The 17,196-nt window shown below is 44.4% G+C and overlaps 1 protein-coding gene across 3 annotated transcripts in view; it reads right to left on the bottom strand.

Annotated features, from left to right (window-relative positions):
* LOC137327070 (N-alpha-acetyltransferase 16, NatA auxiliary subunit-like) overlaps positions 1-17,196 on the bottom strand; it is a 93,722-nt gene that overhangs the window by 6,316 nt on the left and 70,210 nt on the right. For all 3 annotated transcript variants that reach the window (XM_067992480.1, XM_067992479.1, XM_067992481.1), the window contains 2 exons: positions 15,851-15,949; positions 10,741-10,884 (listed from right to left, as the gene is read on the bottom strand). In XM_067992480.1, coding sequence (XP_067848581.1) covers positions 10,741-10,884; positions 15,851-15,949 — 243 coding nt within the window. The remainder of the gene's footprint in view (positions 1-10,740; positions 10,885-15,850; positions 15,950-17,196) is intronic.

Raw genomic sequence — 17,196 nt, forward strand, 5'->3', positions numbered from 1 at the left:
GAACGGACCACCCGGCATCGGACCACTAGGCACCGGACACGACAACGGCAAAACACCAAGCCCAGTCGACCCTGCAAAGGCCTCCTCACTAACATCTGGGGATTGTGCCAAAATTGGGAGAGCTGTCCCACAGACTAGTCGAGGAACAGCTTGACATAGCCATACTTACAGAATCATATCTTTCTGTCAACGTCCCAGACTCTTCCATCACCATCCCTGGGTATGTCCTGTCCCACTGGCAGGACAGACCCACCAGAGGTGGCGGTACAGTGATATACAGTCAAGAGGGTGTGGCCCTGGGAGTCCTCAACATTGACTCCGGACCCCATAAAATCTCATGGCATCAGGTCAAACATGGTCAAGGAAACCTCCTGATGATTATCACCTACCACCCTCCCTCAGCTGATGAATCAGTCCTCCTCCATGTTGAGCACCACTTGGAGGAAGCACTGAGGGTAGCAAGGGCACAAAATGTACTCTGGGTGGGGGACTTCAATGTCCATCACCAAGAGTGGCTCGGCAGCACCACTACTGACCGAGCTGGCCGAGTCCTGAAGGACATAGCTGTCAGACTGGGCCTGCGGCAGGTGGTGAGCGAACCAACACGAGGGAAAAACCTACTTGACCTCGTCCTCACCAATCTACCTGTCGCAGATGCATCTGTCCATGACAGTATTGGTAGGAGTGACCACTGCACAGTCCTCGTGGAGACGAAGTCCCGTCTTCGCACTGAAAACACCATCCGACGTGTTGTGTGGCACTACCACCGTGCTAAATGGGATAGATTCAGAACAGATCTAGCAGCTCAAAACTGGGCATCCATGAGGCACTGTGGGCCATCAGCAGCAGCAGATTTGTATTCCAGCACAATCTGTAACCTCATGGCCCGGCATATTCCTCACTCTACCATTACCAACAAGCCAGGGGATGAACCCTGGTTCAACGAGGAGTGTAGAAGAGCATGCCAGGAGCAGCACCAGGCCAACCTGGTGAAGCTACAACACAGGACTTCATGCATGCTGAACGGCGGAAGCAACATGCTCCAAACAGAGCTAAGCGATTCCACAACCAACGGATCAGATCAAAGCTCTGCAGTCCTGCCACATCCAGTTGTGAATGGTGGTGGACAATTAAACAACTAACGGGAGGAGGAGGCTCTGTAAACATCCCCATTCTCAATGATGGCAGAGTCCAACACGTGAGTGCAAAAGACAAGGCTAAAGCGTTTGCAGCCATCTTCAGCCAGAAGTGCCGAGTAGATGATCCATCTCGGCCTCCTCCCGATATCCCCATCATCACAGAAGCCAGTTTTCAGCCAATTCGATTCACTCCACGTAATATCAAGAAATGGCTGAGTGCACTGGATACAGCAAAGGCTATGGGCCCCGACAACATCCCGGCTGTAGTGCTGAAGACTTGTGCTCCAGAACTAGCCGCGTCTCTAGCCAAACTGTTCCAGTACAGCTACAACACTGGCATCTACCCGACAATGTGGAAAATTGCCCAGGTATGTCCTGTCCACAAAAAGCAGGACAAATCCAATCCGGCCAATTACCACCCCATCAGTCTACTCTCAATCATCAGCAAAGTGATGGAAGGTGTCGTCGACAGTGCTATCAAGCGGCACTTACTCACCAATAACCTGCTCACCGATGCTCAGTTTGGGTTCCGCCAGGACCACTCGGCTCCAGACCTCATTACAGCCTTGGTCCAAACATGGACAAAAGAGCTGAATTCCGGAGATGAGGTGAGAGTAACTGCCCTTGACATCAAGGCAGCATTTGACAGAGTATGGCACCAAGGAGCACTGGTAAAATTAAAGTCAATGGGAATCAGGGGGAAAACTCTCCAGTGGCTGGAGTCATACCTAGCGCAAAGATGGTAGTGGTTGTTGGAGGCCAATTATCTCAGCCCCAGGACATTGCTGCAGGAGTTCCTCAGGGCAGTGTCCTAGGCCCAACCATCTTCAGCTGCTTCATCAATGATCTTCCCTGCATCATAAGGTCAGAAATGGGGATGTTCGCTGATGACTGCACAGTGTTCAGTTCCATTCGCAACCCCTCAAATAATGAAGCAGTCTGTGCCCGCATGCAGCACGACCTGGACAACATCCAGGCTTGGGCTAATAAGTGGCAAATAACATTCGCGGCAGACAAGTGCCAGGCAATGATCATCTCCATCAAGAGAGAATCTAACCACCTCCCCTTGACATTCAATGGCATTACCATCGCCAAATCCCCCACCATCAACATCCTGGGGGTCACCATTGACCAGAAACTTAACAAGACCAGCCACATAAATTCTGTGGCTACAAGAGCAGGTCAAAGGCTGGGTATTCTGCGGCGAGTGACTCACCTCCTGACACCCCAAAGTCTTTCCACCATCTACAAGGCACAAGTCAGGAGTGTGATGGAATACTCTCCACTTGCCTGGATGAGTGCAGCTCCAACAACACTCAAGAAGCTCGACATCATCCAGGACAAAGTAGCCCGCTTGATTGGCACCCAATCCACCACCCTAAACATTCACTCCCTTCACCACCGGTGCACCGTGGCTGCAGTGTGTACCAGCCACAGGATGCATTGTAGCAACTCACCAAGGCTTCTTCGACAGCACCTCCCAAACCCGCGACCTCTACCACCTAGAAGGACAAGGGCAGCAGGCACATGGGAACAACACCACCTGCACGTTCCCCTCCAAGTCACACACCATCCCGACTTGGAAACATATTGCCATTCCTTCATTGTCGCTGGGTCAAAATCCTGGAAATCCCTACCTAACAGCACTTGGGAGAACTTAAGTTTGAAGTCAAAGTCCATGCTGACAATTAAAGGTCCTGTTACAACACAAGATATTAAAAGTCTATAATAGGGGCGTTCTCTGAGCCCATTACAAGATCTCCTATTAGCTGTAATTGATATTACTTCAATACCTTTTTCAGCAGAATCAGTGCTGCTACTGCCCATCCAGGCACTTTTTTTAAAAAAAAGAACTGAGGATCACAGGGAAATGGCTGAAAAAACAAAGTGGTTTCTCCATAAATGTCCAACAAAGTGACCCTTGGCCCGAAACTGATTTGGAGTAGCCCACTTTAGTGAAAGTTGCAATGAGGTCTAATTCTGGACAACCTCACTGCTCAAACGTGTGATCTGTAACCTTTCAGTAGAGGTCAACTCAAGGTAGTAAACTAAGGTTCTGCTCAAAGCATCAGTAAACATCTTCCACATTCTCATCGAGGCCAATTTGCAGGGATTTGGAGAGTAGGCATAAGTTGTAGGTTCACCATCTTGACCTTTTTGAGGAGTATGTTCAGGTTCTACAGATTGAAGATTGGGTAATTACCTCTTGACTTTTTGGACAGAAGTACTACCTCCTGTTCTCGATAGACCTCCTCTTTCATACATGCATATAGTAATTAACTTGAAGCACTGTGATTCCCCATCTCTGCAACCTCCTCCAGCCCTACAACTCCTCTTCTCCTCTGATCCCGGCCCTTTTCACTCAGTTTTGAGATGTGGAGCATCTCAAAACTGAGAAGGTGGTAGCAGTTTGATACAACTGAGTGGCTTGCTAGGCTACTTCAGAGGGCAGTTAAGAGTCAACTACGTTGATGTGGGACTGGAGTCACGTATAGGCCAGACCGGGTAAGGATGGCAGGTTTCCTTCCCTAAAGGGCATACCAGTTGAACCTGTGTATTCCCCCATTCCCAATGTCCCACAGTGCTAGGCTGCATGTGCATCATGGTGAAGGACGTGGAATGGAAACTATTAGCAATCACAAACTCACCTCATCCGGAAAGGAAAGAAAATGAAATACTGAAAATTCTGAATTCTTTCCCACTGATGTAAATTGTCAGTGCAGCAGCATCAGAATACGTTATCTTGAGCCACTGTATAATATGTACAGTTGCTGCCCTATGCTCAAGGGGATTCCTACATATTGGCCCAAGAAGTGGCCACAACACGAGTACAATGAGTTCTCAATTACTCTAGGTGAGCTCACCCGACCAGGGAATAACACAAGGAGATGCACTGCATTATTCAATTTGCTAACCTTTATTTAGTTGAGTTTAAAGTTTTGCTTTCAAAGGAAGCAAATTGTTTAGACTCATCACCTTATGCATGCAGACTGAATATTCTGTGCCCAACTCAGTGAGACTTCTTTGCAATAGAAGAAACTTAGAGAGACAGATAAAACTTTGGCATTTTGATTTCCTGAGGCACGAGAAATCCAGAAACAACCTTAGCCTATCTAACACAGATTCACGTCCCATGTAGGAATAATCTGGGAACTAAACTCACACATTCCAACCATCTTTTGTAAACCACACTGTTAATCTGCAATAAGCAGCAACATGAAGTGATAGCAGACCCAGTGTCTGATCCAGCAGCATGTGGAGATGGGTTAAGATTGCTGGTTCATCATAGCCTGGTATAGTAAAGTTATGAGTGTGACACTGGTGGACTTATTGCCTTTTGGCATTGTACATCTTCAAAGTCAAGGCTTTCCTAGAGGTTAGTAATGTTGTCACAACCGACCTCTGGGACTCAAGATTCTGGAGTCCTTTCTAAATGTTCATCTGAAACAGAATGTTCTACCTATCAAGGATCATAGAATCATAGAAAGGTTACAGCATGGAGGGAGGCCATTTGGCCCATCGAGACTGTGCCGGCTCTATACAAGAGCAATCCAGCTAGTCCACTCCCCCGCCCTATCCCCGTAGCCCTGCAATTCTTTTCCTTTCAAGTACTAATCCAGTTCCCTTTTGAAGGCCATGATTGAATCTGCCTCCACCACCCCCTCAGGCAGTGCATTCCAGATCCTAACCACTCCCTATGTAAAAAAGTTTTTCTTCCTATCAACTTTGGTTCTTTTGCCAATCAACTTAAATCTTTGTCCTCTGGTTCTTGACCCTTCCAATGGGAACAGTTTCTCTCTATGCATAGAAAAATAAACATATAGACTGCTTCATTCAAATCAAGAATCTTTGAACATGAAATGAACCGTTAATACTCTTTCTGAGCCTGTCGGGAGAAAACTCCAGGCCAGAGACAAAGAGTGAAGAACACGCCAAGCTTGTCAGGTTGATATTCAAGATCTGAAGATCAGAGCAGAAGTTCTGGGGGGAGGGGGCTTAATGAGAATGGCCATCTTTTTGCTCCATCTAAACCTTATGACAGATCCATGCTATAAGGGGAAATAGAAAGGCATACAGAAAGGTCACCCACCAGGGAGTGACAGATAATCTAGGGCTGTCGCCCTGATATCATGTAATCCAGAGTACAGCTCCTTAAAGGTAATTCTGGAATGTAGCCGTGAGCTTTCTCTTGGTAGCCCATTTGTCGAAGATATAAAATTGCAGCCTCTGATGGAGATACCATTTATGTCAGAGACCTCTGCCGCTTTGTTTTGACCTCTTGCTAATTAATGAGCTCACAAACCTGCAAAATTTGACTTGCACCAGTGCCCCTATCTGAATGATTTACAACTGCTTGTTGATACAGCTCATCATGGTTCCTACTGTCACAAAACTGCTGTGTACTTGGAGCTTGGAACGTTTTAATACCAACCAAAATGCTTGGTTTTTGAGTCTGTTTACCAGCACTGTCTTGGGGAGGATGGCATTTCCCTTTTCCCAGACTCCTTTCCAGAGGATAAGTAGGGGGGGAGAATTGGTCATTAAAGTTGGCAACGGTACAGGGCCTGCTGATCTCCTTCGCATGTATCTTGTATCCTTTCAGCCATGAAATATAATCCTCATTATTAGTTTCCACTCTATACTGACAGTTCTCCATAGCCTGTGCACTGTGTGATGAAGGTTTATACTCTAAGAGCCCCTTTTCATGACCGTGCTTTTTTGTCTTCTTCTGCTGAACTCATTACTTTTCAGTGTTTTGCAGATGATAATTGTCTATATTTGTTTGTACCTAAATACTCCCTATGTGTTCTGATATTGATTCCTAAAAAAGTCTGAATTAAAAAACTGAGAAAGAAAAGCAGAACAAAAGCACTAAAAAAGGCACTGGAAAAATGAAAGTAAAAACATAAAAAAAGAGCTTCCTTCCGGGAGACCAGGGCATTCTGCTAAGTCAGCTGATGTTGGAGTGGGTTGTTTTGGAATTAGAAAGAACTTGCATTTATCCAAAAATAAACTTGTGCTTGATAAACTCTGAAGGAAACAGCTCCCTCCAAAGACAGCAGTAGGGGCCTTGAACTGTGTTCCAACAGTAGACTGCTAACGGCTTATTCCTCTGGTGAGAGAAAGAGAAACTTACTACAGATAATTAGGGAAAAATTATCATGCCCCAGAACAAGGCTTTACATAAAGGCATGGGGAAAGAATGCAGCATACGTTTCTTAAAGGAAGTGTCTCAGGTTATTTTTCCCATGAAATAATGGCTATTGATATTCATACACGGACTGAGCTGTTTCCTGATTTAACTCCTATCACACAACAGGGGAGGCTGCTTGTTACAAGGGGAGCCAAAAATGGAAGGGGGAAGAGGAGGCAGAGAGACTATTAGAATGGAGGAGACTTTAGTCATCTTTTATCTGGTATTACATTAAATTGTCTATGTGGGGAGGGGGAAGAGAGGACTTTGTAATAAAAGAACCCCAATGGCATCCTTCTTTAAAAGAGGCATTTTAATCCACCAGACCGTCACTCTAGACCGGTCCTTCACCTCCCCCCCCATCCAAGCTCACTTTCTGTTCCACCTTTGGTCAATGGGAAGACTGGGCCAGCTTTTCCAGTAATTACCATCATCTTTGACCTTACAAATAGATGCCAGCAGGTATCTGCAGGTCCAGCATTTTATTCAGCTGGACAGTCAAACATATTTGGGCCAGTTACCTCCATGGCTAATTTTTTAATCCACTAACACCTATCCAAACCAGATTCATGCCTCATCTCTGGATTATGAAAAGAATCAGTGAGAATGAGACAAGGCTAAGGAGCAACTATTGGAACTGCTACTCAGGATATTTTGCATCTCTGCAGGGCTAAGCCACATACCCACAAGGTAGGTCCGCTCCTCACCAGCAAGGTTGCTCGAAGAGAACACACACTTCTAGATTCAAGCTGTATGTATGCACATGACATGGATGACGGCAAGTGAAACACTGCCACAGCGAGTGCACACTTCCATATCTTTGGGCGCGTCCTTCTTTGTGTTAGTATTATACTGAGGGGTTGTTAAATGTGAATCCAATCGTAATTGGTTACTGTCCTGCTGGGTGCAGCTTAGAAATTAATTACAAAATTTTAGCTCGAGAAGTCCCTGCCTCATTTAAATTCTAGGTAAAAATACCCTGGGTAGCAGTTGTGCTGGAGAAATTACTCGTACTTTGAGGTCTAGACCAAGTCTCTGAGAAACCTTGGCAACCATTAGTAGATTACTAGGATCGTCTTGCTGTACTTTAGGCATCATTGTGCATACAATGAGCAGGGTAAATGTTAAGGAGAACTCTCCTGATGATCAAAATTTTTTCAAGAGCGACGGAATGATTCATCTTGTTGATCTTGAACCACGTTGACTTGTCAGTGAGTGTAGAAAGGATCATTAAAAAAAAACTTTGCGCTTTCACTTGACGTTACACATACCAACTGACTTCTCAGACATAAAAAAGAAATATATTTCTATAGCGCCTTTCACGACCTCAGGATATCCCAAAGCGCTTTACAGCCAATGAAGTACTTTTGAATTGTCGTTACTGTTGTAATGTAGGAAATGCGGCAGCCAATTTGCGCACAGCAAAGTCCCACAAACAGCAATGAGATAATGACCAGATAATCTGTTTTTAGTAATGTTATTTGAGGATTAAATATTGGCCAGAACACCGGGGAGAACTTCTCCCTGCTCTTCTTCGAAATAGTGCCATGGGATCTTCTACATCAGGGCAGGCGGGGCCTCGGTTTAACATCTCATCCGGAAGATGGCACCTCCAACAGTACTGGAGTGTCAGCCTAGAATGTGTGCTCAAGTCTGTGGAGTGGGACTTGAACCTACAACCTTTTGACTCAGAGGAGAGAGAGTGCTACCCACTGAGCCACAGCTGACAAAAAAGATGATGGAGTGCAATTCGTACAATAGTGAAATTAGTGGGTGATGAAGTGACGTCAGAAGAAAGCCTTCAATTCTACAATTGTAAACAATTTTACAACACCAAGTTATAGTCCAACAAATTTATTTTAAATTCCACAAGCTTTCGGAGGCTTCCTCCTTCCTCAGATGAATAGTGTGGAAAATGAACTGATTTTCCACACTATTCACCTGAGGAAGGAGGAAGCCTCCGAAAGCTTGTGGAATTTAAAATAAATTTGTTGGACTATAACTTGGTGTTGTAAAATTGTTTACAATTGTCAACCCCAGTCCATCACCGGCATCTCCACTTCAATTCTACAAACAGTCACACCAGAATGATAATGCATACTACACCAAAGGGTGACAGACACAAAAGCATTCACACATTGAGCAACAATCCAACTCATCAACAGAGAAAATCAAACCAACTGGTACTTTGCAAATCTCAAGAAAATAAACTCTGTGGGGAATGGGTGATTGGTATACAGGCCTTTCACTTCTGGAACCTGAGCTTGAATTCAGCCTAGACCCATGGGATGAAAACCTCCTGTCTCTGCTGCAAGAGCGCCAAATGAACTGAGTTTGGCTGGTTTATACCCAATTCCTGGTGGGCATTAACCCACAGCTCTGAATTGGCACTGACAAACAATCTCACTCCAAGGGCCCACAGGGGCACTTGTGGGAAATTAAAATTGCAGAAAGGTGCTTGTAGGCATATTAGTGGGGCAGAGTAAATCAAATTTTACTCCGCCTCTGACTTTGCAGTGCTTGATAATGCATCACTTCCCAGCACTAACACTGCTCACTTTGAGCACAAAATTCACCATAAAAAAACCCAAATAGAAAGAGCTAGCCAAGGGTTACATATCACAGTAATTATATCTTCCCATGAGGTGTTCAGGTTTGGACACAAAACATACTCTAAGATCCTAATATCTTAAATCTTATATAGGAATGGAAGCATCTTGCATTGTTACATGAGGGTGAGACAATTAACTGAATGTGCAAACTGACAGAAGAGCATAGGGACATCCGCATTTCACTGGGAGTCCACGATGCTCTTGGCTCAGATGGATATGTGTTACTGTTGGGTTATGAAAGAAATGAATGTATAACGATATAACAACGTCTCTGAGTAACCAACAGCCTAAAGAGTTGTGGATTTACCAGAAAAATTTGGTTTGGATTTGGACTATGTGGAGTGATCCAATCACAGCTGGGATGGAACTATAATTGGCCTCAAAATCCCTGGAGACAAATTTAATTTCCTAGTTCTGGTCTCCCCAACAAATGCAAACATCTTCTCTTCATCTACCCTATCGAACCCTTTCATGATGTTAAAGACCTCTAGCAGGTCACCTCTTAAGTCTTCTCAGTTCCAGAGAAAAGAGCCCCTTTCAAGATGGAGAAATTAGCACTACACACGGCACTACCTTATTACGGGGACCTGATATTTTAGCATAACTAAATGGTCACGACAAAAGCTATTCTGTTCCTTCCCCCAGGAACACGGTTTTGTGATGCTCTAGCTTTCTTCACAGAATTCTTCTTTTGTGAATAATGCAAGATGCTCACAATCACTCTCAGTGCCTTTCACACTGAAAAAACAGCATTAAACCTGACTCAAATGTTAGGTGTGGATACATGCTTTCCCTCCAACCTCCTCTAAAACTTGGTCCCTCGTGCCATCCATTATTCCCAGACCAAGAAGGCAACTTGCTCTCAAGTTTCTGACAATGTCACTTTGAATCTGCCATTAGAAGGTGATGGATTGAGCCACAGGGTTCTAGTCAAGTGCTTTTGTCCCTGGAAACCTGCACCATACACAAATCTTTGAAGGTGGCAGGACAAGTTGCTAAGGCTGTTAAAAAAGCATACAGGATCCTTGGTTTTATAAACAGAGGCATAGAGTACAAAAGCAAGGAAGTTATGCAAAATTTAGAAATCATTGGTTAGGCCTCAGCTGGAGTATTGTGTCCAATTCTGGGCACCACACTATAGGGGCAATGGGGAAAAAGCAGGGAGAGTGGGACTAATTGGATAGCTCTTTCCACGAGCTGGCACAGACACAATGGGCCGAATGGCCTCCTTCTGTGCTTCTCTAAGCTGCAGCACATTTGACTGTAACATCGGTCTATAGTAATGCAGAAAGCTTCTTGTGCTGGTCCATCAAGGATTAGTACCAGCTTATTTTGACAGTTCCAATTTTCTGTGTTAAACATTTTAAGCTGATGCTGAATTTATCGTCTCAGGGTATATGCCTGACTCTGCTTCCGAGGCCATTTAGCTCCTTGTGACGTGGCTTCTCTGGTGAAGCAAGCAGGTATCAGTTGTCAAATCTCTCATGTTAAGCACTCACAATGAGGTTGGTCAGTGATGTCTGCATGCCCAAAATCACCTTTAACATGACTGTAAAGTGTATTACCCTCTGCTGGTAGAGGAGGTGATGTTATGTGTGACCAATAGCACCATTCACTAGTCTGATTCCAAGCCAGACTGACTACCAGTCTTAATTGGCACTCACTACTTGATGAAGGGAGGAGATTTCTGTAGCGTGTGAGGAGATTGTCAGGCATTAGTGGGCAGACAGACACCACCATCCCACTCCCACTTTTAGTAGCGTAGAGAGATGAAAAACACCAAATAGGAACCAACCTGAAAGGAGATGCTGAATGGAGGTAGCATTTCTGTTGAGGAACTCTTCATTGAAGGTCTTCAAGTCCTTTTTAGCAAAAAGCTTGTGCATCTCTTGTTTCAGTACTTTGTTAACTATTTCAGGGAGATTACTATGATCAGATACTGCAAAAAAAAAAGAAGCTTTATTCAGGAAATCTGTCTATTAAAATGCTCCCAACCATATTTTGAAAGGCTGCCCCCCGAGAAACTGTTTAATATGGCTCCAAGAGGGGCTTAGGGTGAAGCTCAGAAGAGGGAAGGTGAATGGGCAGATCGGATAGAACTACTTCACACAAAGGATGGGAAATGTTTGGAATGGAAATGGAAAGGGAGGCTGATATGATCAGGAATTTTAAGAGGGAGTTTGACAGGTATGGGTGTCAAAATCAACTGGGGGACAGAGGTAGCGAACCCTGCATCCTGGGTCAGTTAGGTGGGCTGCAAATGGTCTTTTTTGAGCTTGTACATTCCTATGATGTGGAATATGAAACAAGAAAACGTAATTAGAGGGCAACAAGCAGCAGATTAACACTCAGGAAAGTCAGGGAAAGGAGTGGGGGAAGGGAGACGGTTTCTTCTGTTTGCTATTTCTAGGAGAATTACAAAAAACGTTCTTCATACACAAGTTTACGATTTCGCTATAAATAGTGGACAACAACAAGAACTTGCATTTATATAGAATCATAGAAATTTACGGCACAGGAGGAGGCCATTCGGCCCATTGCGTCTGTGCCGGCCGGAAAAGAGCTATCCAGCCTAGTCCCACTTTCCACTTTCCAGCACTTGGTCTGTAGCCTTGTAGGTTACGGCACTTCAAGTGCATATCCAAGCACCTTTTAAATGCGATGAGGGTTTCTGCCTCTACCACCCTTCCAGGCAGTGAATTCCAGACCCATGCCACACTCTGGGTGAAAAAATTTTTCTTCAGCTCCCCACTAATCCTTCTACCACTCACTTTAAATCTATGCCCCCTGCTTAGTGACCCCTCATCCTAAGAGAAATAGGTCCTTCCTATCCACTCTAACTAGGCCCCTCATAATTTTATATACCTCAATTTAATCACACCCCAGCCGCCTCTGTTCCAAAGAAAACCTAGCCTATCTAATCGTTCCTCATAGTTAAAATTCTCCAGTCCTGGCAACATCCTCATAAATCTCCTCTGTGCCCTCTCTAGTGCAATCGCATCTTTCCTGTAATGTGGTGACCAGAAATGTACGCAGTACTCAAGCTGTGGCCTAACTAGTGTTTTATACAGTTCTAGCATAACCTCCCTGCTCTTATATTCTATGCCTCGGCTATAAAGGAAAATATCCCAATGCCTTTTTAACCACCTTATCTACCTGTCCTGCTACCTTCAGGGATCTGTGGACATGCACTCCAAGGTCCCTCTGTTCCTCTACAACTCTGTTTCCTCCCATTTATTGTGTACTCCCTTGCCTTGTTTGTTCTCCCCAAATGCATCACCTCACACTTCTCTGGATTGAATTCCATTTGCCACTTTTCTGCCTACCTGACCAGGCCATTGATATCTTACTGCAGTCTACAGCTTTCCTCCTCACTATCAACTACACGGCCAATTTTTGTGTCATCTACAAACTTCTTAATCATGCCCCCTACATTTAAGTCTAAATCAGTGATATATATCATATAAAGCAAGGGGCCTGGTACTGAGCCCTGTGGAACCCCACTGGAAACAGCCTTCCAGTCACAAAAACACCCGTCGACTGTTACTCTTTCCTTCCCGTCACTGACCCAATTTTGGATCCAACTTACCACTTTCCCTTAGATTCCTTGGGCTTTTACTTTTCTGACCAGTCTGCCATGTGGGACCTTGTCGAAAGCCTTGTTAATATCCATGTAGACTACATCAAATGCGCTCCCTCATCGACCCTCCTTGTTACCGCCTCAAAAAATTCAATCAAGTTAGTCAGGCTCGACCTTTCCTTAACAAATCCATGCTGACTGTCCTTGATTAATCCGTGCCTTTCTAAATGACGATTAATACTATCCCTCAGAATTGTTTCCAATAATTTGCCTACCACTGAGGTTAGGCTACCACTGGCCTATAATTACTCTGTCTATCCCTTTCATCCTTTTTAAACAATGGTACAACATTAGCAGTCCTCCAGTACCACGCCTGTAGCCAGAAAGGATTGGAAAATGATGGTCAGAGCCTCCGCTATTTCTTCCCTTGCCTTTTTTTTTTAAAAACAGCCTGGGATACACTTCATCCAGGCCAGGCGATTTATCTACTTTCAAAGATGCTAATCCCCTTAATATTTACTACCTCACTATGTTTATCCCATTCAATATTTCACATTCCTCCTCAACTACAATCTCCGCATCGGCCCCCCCTTTTGTGAAGGCAGACGCAAAGTACTCATTAAGAACCATACCCATATCTTCCGCCTCCAGACATAGGTTACCTTTTTGGTCTCTAATAGGCCCTATTCTTTCCTTCCTTCCTTCCTTATCTTCTTGCTCTTTATGTATCTATAAAACATCTTTGGTTTTTCATGCCTATATTCTTTCATGCCCTCTCTTTGCTTTCCTAATTTCTTTTTTAATTTCACCCCTGCACTTTCTATACTCCTATAGGCTTTCTGCAGTATTGAGCTCTCAATATCTGACGTAAGCTTCCCTTTTTTGCCTTATCCTACCCTGATTGCTCCTTGACATCTGGGGGCTCTAGCTTTGGGAGTGCCTTTTTCTTTGTGGGAACATATTTGCTCTGAACCCTCACTATCTCCTCCTTGAATGCCTCCCACTGCTCTGACACTGATTTACTTTCAAGTAGCTGTTTCAGTTCACTTTACTTTTGCTAAATCACTTCTCAGCTTAGTAAAATTGGCCTTTCCCCAACTGAGAACTTTTACTCCTGTTCTATCTCTGTCCTTTTCATAACTACGCTAAATCTAACTGAATTCTGATCACTATCAGCAAAATGCTCTCCCACTGATACTCTTTCCACCTGTCCAGCTTCGTTCCCTAAAACTAAGTCCAGAACTGCCCCCCCTCTCATTGGGCTTGCTACATACTGGCTAAAAAAGTTCTCCTGAATGCATTTCAAGAATTCTGTGCCCTCTGTACCTTTTACACTGATTCTATCCCAGTTAATATTAGGGTAGTTGAAAGCCCCTATTACTGCCCTATTGTTTTTGCACTTCTCAGAAATTTGCCTACATATTTGCTCTTCTATCTCCCTCTGACTGTTTGGGGGGTCTACAGTACAGTCTATTTGTAACTAGCACGGGTACATATGTTACATCTGGGGTCTATAGTATACTCACAGCAGTGTGATTGCTTCTTTTTTGTTCTTAAGCTCAACCCATATGACCTCATTTGATGATCTTTCTAAAATATCATCCTTCCTCATGGCTGTAATTGTTTCTTTAACCAATATTGCCACCTCCCATCCTTTTTATACCCTCTCTATCTCGTCTGAACACCCTGTAACCAGGAATAGCATCAATAGCGCCTTTAATGTAGTAAAATATCCCAAGTTGCTTCAAAGGAGCGATTATCAGACAAAATTTGATACCGAACCACATATTAGGACAGGTGACCAAAAGCCTAGTCAAAGAGGTAGGTTTTAAGGAGCATCTTAAAGGAAGAGAGAAAGGTAGAGAGACGGAGAGGTTTAGGGAGGGAATTCCAGAGCTTAGGGCCTAGGCAGCTGAAGGCACGGCCGCCAATGGTGGGGCGAAGGAAATTGGGGATATGCAAGAGGAGCAGAAATCTCTGAGTGGAGGAAATCTTCCCCATAGACAGGTAGTTGACAGAAGAACGATTACTGGCAAAGGCTCCATTTCAGCGCCCTGAGCTGGGTAAACCTTTGTAGAGGCTGCCTGCATTGTACAGTATTAGACTACACACTATAGGAAGGATATTGAGGCTTCAATGCAGATTTACTAGCATGCTGCCTGGTATGAGGAAACACAAATACGAAAGATTTGAAAATTGAGTCTATTTTCGTTAGAACAATGCAGATTACGGGGCAATATGAAAGAAGTATTTAAAATTATGAAATGATGGGACAGGGTAGATAGAAGCAGACTGTTTCTTGTAGATGAGGGGTCTAGAAAGAGGGGCCATAGATATAAGATAAAATGTAAGAGATTTAGAACAGAGGGCAGGAAAAACTTCTTCACACAGAATTGTGAGGCTGTGGAATTCACCTCCAGGGTTAGTGGTTCAGGCAGAAACTATGTCAACATTCAAGATTAGATTGGATAGGTGGATGCAGGACAAGGGAATGAAGGGATATGGGTACAGGGTGTGTCAATGTGATTAGAACTATTTGCTCGTGTGGAGGGTAAATGGTTGGGATCAATGTTGGATGTTATAGGCCGAGGCCACGTTTACTGATAAAGTGACTGAGAGGCACCATATGGATGAAGAATAGGAGGGGCCAAAAATGGAGTTTGGGGCATGCCAGAGGTGGCAGTACGCGTACTGGAGGAAAAGCCATTACAAGATAGTTGGAACAGGGACCAATGGAACCATGAGTGGGTGGTGCCAGGGAGATAGACCATAGGGCGGGGAGGAGAATGGAGTGGTCACTGTGTTGAAAGCCATGGAGAGGAGGACAAGTAGAGGAAACATGCTTCTATCAGTCACAAAGAATATCACTGATGCCTTTGGCCAGGGTAGTCTCATTGATGGAGGAAGGTTAGAAACCAGATTGAATGTACGCAGAGTGATGGGGGATACATGCCCACTTGTTGACTACAGTCTTACCCTGGTGGATAATTGTATGTTCCCTTACACTAGGGCACTGCCTGTTGATAGCAGCTCCTTTGATCGAATTTGACAACACATTTATCTTCTTATTTGGCCACTTGTGATGGAGGTTGAAACCAGTTTGATGTCATAAAACTCTGCTCGCATTCAAATGATTCAAAACCCTCTAGGTACAAACTTCAGTTACAGATGAAGCCAGACCTTTGTACATTTATGTTCATAATAATTATAAATAAAACATTAGTGCAAAAGAAAAGCAAGTGCAATTATTTCAGAGTAAGGTTTAAGCAGGATACAAGTTGGCAGAAATTTTGACATTTTGTAAAAAGTTTTTTTTAGTACTTACCACACTTTGAGAATCTAATCATACATTCATGAAGCCATGGATTGTTGGAATCTAATGGGAAAGCTCTTTTAATGGACTGCAGCATCAGAAGAAATTTTCCTGTCAATAAACAGCATTTGACGTGATGACATGTTTCAGAAGGTAACACCCTGTGTAGATACTACACTTTACAACGGTTAACTCAACGATGCATTGCTCCTGGCGTGGGGGCGGGGGGGAGAGCCTCGCACACGGGAGCACGGGTTGGAGAATTGGTGTCACAGTGTTGTAGCCCTGTCTCTAACCCACACTCCTAGAGCGAGGCTCCTCATGGGGGGCAGTGGATTGGGTGCATTTACCTTCTATTTTACAATAATTTAACTATTAAGCATTTGCATACTGCGTTGTTCCAGAATTTCACTGTCCGGAGAAAGAGAACTCAACTCAGTATTACAAATTCCACTGTCAGAACTAAATCTTCAACATTTACTGACCTGCTTAACATTACCTGCTCTCTGTGTCAGGAGCACTGATGTGAACACAAATGTTTGATTATTGGGAGCCAGACGGTTTGTGTGGATTTACTCTCTCGTGAAGGGCACGTACCCTTGATTTTCTCTCTGTTTGTAACAGCATCCTGGGCTGGAAGTTGGACTTGGGCTGGAAATGGGCTGGAAATGGGCAACAAGTCAGCACCGGGCCACACTGCCTTGTTGCTTTTGCGGAGCATGTCCTGATCTGTCCGGCCCCCACAAAATACAAAAACGTACAGCGTTGTTAGAACTTTTTACAGCGGCCTCTGGGGGTTTCGTTAAGGAACACTGGTAAGGCTACTTAAGACCCCGGTACAAATGGGTGGAGCTTGTGTGGCGCAAGTCCCACCCATTTCAACTTCAATTTTGCAATTGGGATCCCAGAACCAGGGTAGGGCCTGGATTTGCATAAACAATCAGCCCAGCGCCCGTTTCAGTCACCCAATCCAATATGGCGTCCTGGTGCAGACTGGAGACGGGAGATTCCAGCTCCATTTTGATAAGCTTTCCCTTGTTTTACACCCGAAAATCGGGCAATACAAGTTTGAATTTCTGCTGTGTCGTTGTTCCCGGGATTGATAGCCAGTTTACAGACCTCTGCCAGTATTACTGTGTGACAGGCCACTAGTATCATAGAAAGTTAGAAAGTTAAGACACAGAAGGAGGCCATTTGGCCCATCGTGTCTGCCGGCTGAAAAAGAGCTATCCAGCTTAATCCCACTTTCCAACACTTGGTCCGTAGACCTGTAGGTTTCGGCACTTCAAGTACACATCCAGGTACTTTTTAAATGAGTTGAGGGTTTCTGCCTCTACCACCCTTTCAGGCAGTGAGTT

Source organism: Heptranchias perlo, chromosome 11 (assembly GCF_035084215.1).
Source record: "Heptranchias perlo isolate sHepPer1 chromosome 11, sHepPer1.hap1, whole genome shotgun sequence".
In the NCBI taxonomy this organism is placed as follows: Eukaryota; Metazoa; Chordata; class Chondrichthyes; order Hexanchiformes; family Hexanchidae; genus Heptranchias; species Heptranchias perlo.